Here is a 5,137-nt window from a genome sequence, read left to right as displayed (position 1 = left end):
GTATGTGGTAGTTTATGCTTAGTACTTTATCATTACTCTTTGTTTCTAGTTCTGGTCATGTTTTTTCTTTATAGTGGGTAGGTGGTGTTTGGTTTGAATGCATTTCGAGAAAATAAAAAAATATCTGGAATATGTCATTTCAGATAGTAAGAATAAATTAATAAAATTTAGTTATTAAAAAAATTATTTTTTCTTTAAATATCTTAAAACAAGTGACTTGTAGATAGATGTGGCTTTATTTTTCACTGTGTGAGTTGTTTACATAGAAAAATCTCTCTTTTCTCAATGGCTTTGGTAGAACAATGAATGAGTTGGACCATTGATAATTACTCCAGCCATGATTGTAGGTAGGAAAAAAAAAGGTTTGATTTTGATTTCGTATTTTATTTTATTTCTTATTCTTAAACCAACCACTGTTTCACTGAATGACCAATTTATCATAACTGTGCTATATGTCACAAAAAGCACTTTAAATCGTAATGGAAGACCAAGAGAGAAACTCTAACTGAAAGAAACAAAACCTGAAAATGTGAACCTCAACTCCATTTCAAACTAAATAATGGAGAAGAAGAAGAAGAAGTGATATTTGATTAGCTAAAGTGTCATTAGTGCTGCATTTTTCATTCTTTCTTTGATGAAGGGATTGAAGAAATTGTAATCACAAATGGTTGACACTTTCTCATTTATATGTCACTAAATTGACAAAAGAAATTATTGTGAAGAATAGTGTATGTGTATACTCTTGATTTAAGAAAAAAAAACATATTACAAATTTATTTTATAATAAAACTAAAAATAGAAGTTAGATTAAAATATCTGTCTTTTAAGAAATAAATGTATATTAAGCATGAAAACATACTAAGGACTTCTCAATTATCTGCAATATATCAAAATACGAGAAAATGAAAACGTACGAAAAGGTGAGAAACCAAATTAAATCCATTTAAAAAAATAAGAAGGTAAATGATATATATAAAAAACTCAAGAAATGAAACCAAGAATAATATATAAAAAACTCATAAAATCTTCAATCATAATGATAATAAATCTTAAAAATGTAAACGAACGAAACTATGTCGTATTTTTTATTAAATCCTCGAGAGGTTGAGAAACAACTTTTTTCAAAAAAAAATTTCTTGAAAAGTAGTTTATAGATAATACTTTTTGGAATGTGTGAAAATTCTGAAAATCTAAAAGTGTCTTTCAAAAGTGTAAAAGATATAAATATTTTGGAGGAAAAAAAATGAAGGTATATTAGTAAAAGTAGGAGGTATAAGTATCAATCATCTTTAAATGGGTGTGTGAAGAGATGAGAAAATTTTTGGTATTTTAAAAAATAATGTTCTGAAGAAGAAGAAGAAAAAATGATAAAAGAAGCTCATCTAAAAAAAAAACACTAGCTTATCAATGAGGCCGATTAAATTTCTGACCCATACCCAAAGGCCACTATTTTCAGCCCAAACACTATTCCTTCGCAAACACAAAATAAGGAAAGAGAAAAAGTGTCTGAAGATCGAAACATTCCCCAAATTTGACACCACACAAAAACCCTAACCCAATTTCACCCTTCCCCAATTAAATTCTCCTATCATTCCTTAATTCTCTCACTTAAAATCGCGGTTTTTCTTCGTGCAATCTGTGCGATCCCAATAATCACACACTCCCATGGACGACATGGAAGACGACGCAAGGTACCCTCCCAAGTCATTCTCCCTCAACCGTCAGAACCCCTCCCACCGACACAAACACCCCGCACGCGCCGCTCCTTACCACCGCCCAATGCCCACGCGCTACGACCAGCCCATGGTCGACGACGACGATGACGACGATGAAAACGAACCCGAAGATTTCAACGACGACAACGACGAAGGCGAAAACGGGTACGACGAAAACGACGTCGTGGGGTATCCCCGGATCCCGAAGAAGCGCAAGGTGGTAGTCGCGCCAGGCTCCTACGAATTCGCGCCACGTTTCAAAGTGTCGTACGGTTCGCGTGGTTCGGGCTCTTCCGGTGAAGAGTGGAGCGAGCACGAGACTTTCGTGCTGCTGGAGGTGTGGGGGGACAAGTTCCTCCAGCTCGGTAGGAACAGCTTAAGGTCCGAGGAATGGCACGAGGTTGCCGAAAAGGTGTCGGAGGAATTGAAGACAGAGAGAAGCGTGACGCAGTGTAGGAGCGTGCTGGACAAGCTGAAGAGAAAGTACAAGAAGGAGAAAACGAAAATGGATGAAATGGGAATGGGCTCTTGCAAATGGCCCTACTTCAAGAAGATGGACATGTTGATGGCATCCTCTGCAAGGCAAGAGTATGGCCTTGCGTGTGGGGTGGATTCTGGGGAGTATGTGTTTATGAACACTAGGGTTTACTTGAACAGGTCCAATGGATTTGATGAGATGAGGGATAGTCCAGGGGAGTCTGAGAGTGATGATGATGAGGAAGAAGAGGAGTTTGGTGGTGGCGGTGCTGCTGCTGCGGAGGAAGAGGAGGATGAAACATCGTTCCGTGTGTTGGCGGATTCGATTCAGAAGTTTGGGAAGATTTATGAGAAGATTGAGAACAGCAAGAGGCAGCAGATGATGGAGTTGGAGAAGATGAGGCTGGATTTTAACAGGGAGTTGGAGCTGCAGAAGAAGCAGATTCTCGAGAGGGCGCAGGCTGAGATTGCCAAAATTCAGGAAGGGGATGAGGAGGATACCGACACTTCCACGGAGAATCTCAGTGAATGATGTAGGTAGGTGGGTGGGTTGGTTGGTTGGTTAACGATTAAGGGTGTGTTTGGAATGTTTGAAGAACTTATTTATAGTTTATCAGGAATTATGATATAATATTTATGCGAGTGTTTGAGTAAGCTAATGAAGATAGCACATGATTTTCTCTGTAAATGTTTTAACATTTCAGGTCATTTCACTAAGCTCTCGGGATAGGCTACAGCTTATATGAAAATAGTTTAACCTTGTCAATACTTCAATTATAGAAACAACCTACACATAAACAGTAGCATGATAAGTACATAATTAAGCTGCTTACCTGGACTTACCCCTGAGTATATTTTTCTTGTATAGCTTATTCTTTTAGTACACAATATTTAAGATTGTAATGTGATGGATATGTATGTTTGGGGACATAAGGTGTGCTGCTATAGTATAATTGTTGTGGTATAAATGTAGTGGTATAAATGTAGCAATAGGCTTTTTAGTTGGGTTTGGTGGTTATTAATTATTTATACTCTTAATAGTATAAACATAAAATAGCTATCTATTACACACATTTGTGCAGATATTTGATTTCCTTTATGTTCTTGAATGTGATGACCAAATTTGTTTGCTATGAAATGAAAATATTAAACAACATTTTGAATTTTTCCTATAAGTTCAAGAATGTACTTCTGGATTAAGATGTTATACTTATTGGAACATAACTATTGTCAAATTAAGTTCCTAAGATGTTCAACAAATGCTTATGTCTAACAAAAACACCGGTTGTGAATAATACATGGAGTTTAGTTCCAGATAGGAATATTCCATGATTAAAGGTTTATATTGGTTTCCCTTTATATTAATTGATTTGGATTTTTGGAGGCAACCCTGAACATGATTTTGTCGTCCTGTCAATTTTGTCAATGATTTCCTTTTCAATACAGCAAACGGTATCTGGTGATTGGTAATCAATGGAATTAGCATTTTTTTTTCAGTGTATTGACACTGTTATCTGAGTGAACTTGGGAAAGAAAGCTCACTCTTTTAACTTTTTGAATAGTTCATGTACCAGTGCACGTCGTATAGGAATCATTAGCTTGAATTGGTCAGACTGTTCCTTCCTATTACCCGAGTCCTCATATGATAACATAAACTTAGTAATGAATTGCTTGCTATGAAGTAGTCAGGGATTTCATATAAGCCAGATTAGAGTCTGTTTCACCATGCCATAAAATGAAGAAAAACTTGTGTTCATGTTTGTTAGAGAGAGAAACAGGGACTAAAATGCTGACATTAGTCCCTAGAAATCTCAAATGTTGTCCACACTTATCCTTTGCAACGTATAGTGTGTCCCTTGCATAAGGACAATTCAGACCATATTTTGAAAATTTTGGAGAATAATGTGACATTTTCGGGCTAAAGGATGACATAGTCAGGAGGTATTCTCAATTTAACATTACATTTGTTTTGACGAATAGCAGAAGGAGGTGTGATTGGTGCTGTTGTTTAATCAGAATATATGTTGGAATGCTGTGATTGCTCAATATCCATACTTTAGGATGCCAGCAAACTTCATTATAACGTTGGACAGTGTAAGTTAGTTACATTGAAATCTAGTTTTGGGGTAGTTTGCTTTGCATTGATTCATTATTCATAAGAGGTGTGCGTGTGCTTTCATACTCTGTCAGTTTGGATTTGTAACTGTATGTTTACACGTTTGATTGTTTATTTTGAATAATGCAGGGTATCTGATTATTCCAAAATATTTGAAAATGATATTGCAATGTTTATTATTTTTTCTGTTTTAGTAGATAATCCTGGAAAGGGTGGTGATATCTGATTGATTGCACCAGTTTTGGAGGGAACATCGTCTACAGGCTGAAAAAGAGATGCACCCAGTAAGGTTTTTGACCTTTGTGTTCCCTGATAATGGAGAAGTTGATTAGCAAGGGTAATATTTTTGTATGGGTAATTAACAATAATTTTGGTGCACCATTAAATAATTTGTAGCACATTTCTGTAACTTATCAGTCCTTGAATGGAAATTAAATGTTAATAGTAAACTTAACACCACTGAATTGGGAATCTTGATGCCCCTCTTTGCAATGTTTTGTTATGGCACTTGAGCTGAATAACAACTCTTGCATAATGTGTCTATTTTACACAACCGATCAAAAAACATAAATCAGCTTTAAAATAATGTTAGCAAGAGTTTGTTGTCCTTTGTTATTTCAATGTAAGAGTTTTTGTTCGCTGTCTCTTTTGTTATTTCAATGTATACAAGAGCCTCTCACTGGTAATATAACCTGCAAAGGCTCTGCTAATTCTCATTTTCTTTATAACATTTTTGTATAACAATTCAAGAATTGGTTTGAATATCCTGTGATTTAGAAACGTTGGTTTTGTTTTTTTTTTTTGCCTTTATATTTTTAAGAATAGTGGA

General features: G+C 35.5%; 1 protein-coding gene across 8 annotated transcripts; it reads left to right on the top strand.

Annotated features, from left to right (window-relative positions):
- The first annotated feature begins 1,490 nt into the window (after positions 1 to 1,490).
- LOC114181912 (trihelix transcription factor ASIL2) lies at positions 1,491 to 4,785 on the top strand. Of its 8 annotated transcripts, none has more exons than XR_003603965.1 (3): positions 1,491 to 2,725; positions 4,176 to 4,286; positions 4,503 to 4,785. XR_003603965.1 is itself a non-coding variant. In XM_028068586.1 (2 exons), the coding sequence occupies exon 1, from the start codon at positions 1,666 to 1,668 to the stop codon at positions 2,722 to 2,724; it is 1,059 nt and encodes a 352-aa protein (XP_027924387.1). In that variant the 5' UTR covers positions 1,491 to 1,665; the 3' UTR covers positions 2,725 to 2,729; positions 4,503 to 4,785. The 8 variants fall into 8 exon arrangements, 4 of the variants coding, with proteins under 4 accessions (XP_027924387.1, XP_027924386.1, XP_027924385.1 ...); XR_003603966.1 differs by having other exon boundaries at positions 4,173 to 4,286; XR_003603963.1 differs by having other exon boundaries at positions 1,491 to 2,729.
- Positions 4,786 to 5,137: the final 352 nt, after the last annotated feature.

Source organism: Vigna unguiculata, chromosome 4 (genome assembly GCF_004118075.2).
Source record: "Vigna unguiculata cultivar IT97K-499-35 chromosome 4, ASM411807v1, whole genome shotgun sequence".
Lineage (NCBI taxonomy): Eukaryota > Viridiplantae > Streptophyta > Magnoliopsida > Fabales > Fabaceae > Vigna > Vigna unguiculata.
This window is presented reverse-complemented; position numbering and strand designations above follow the sequence as displayed.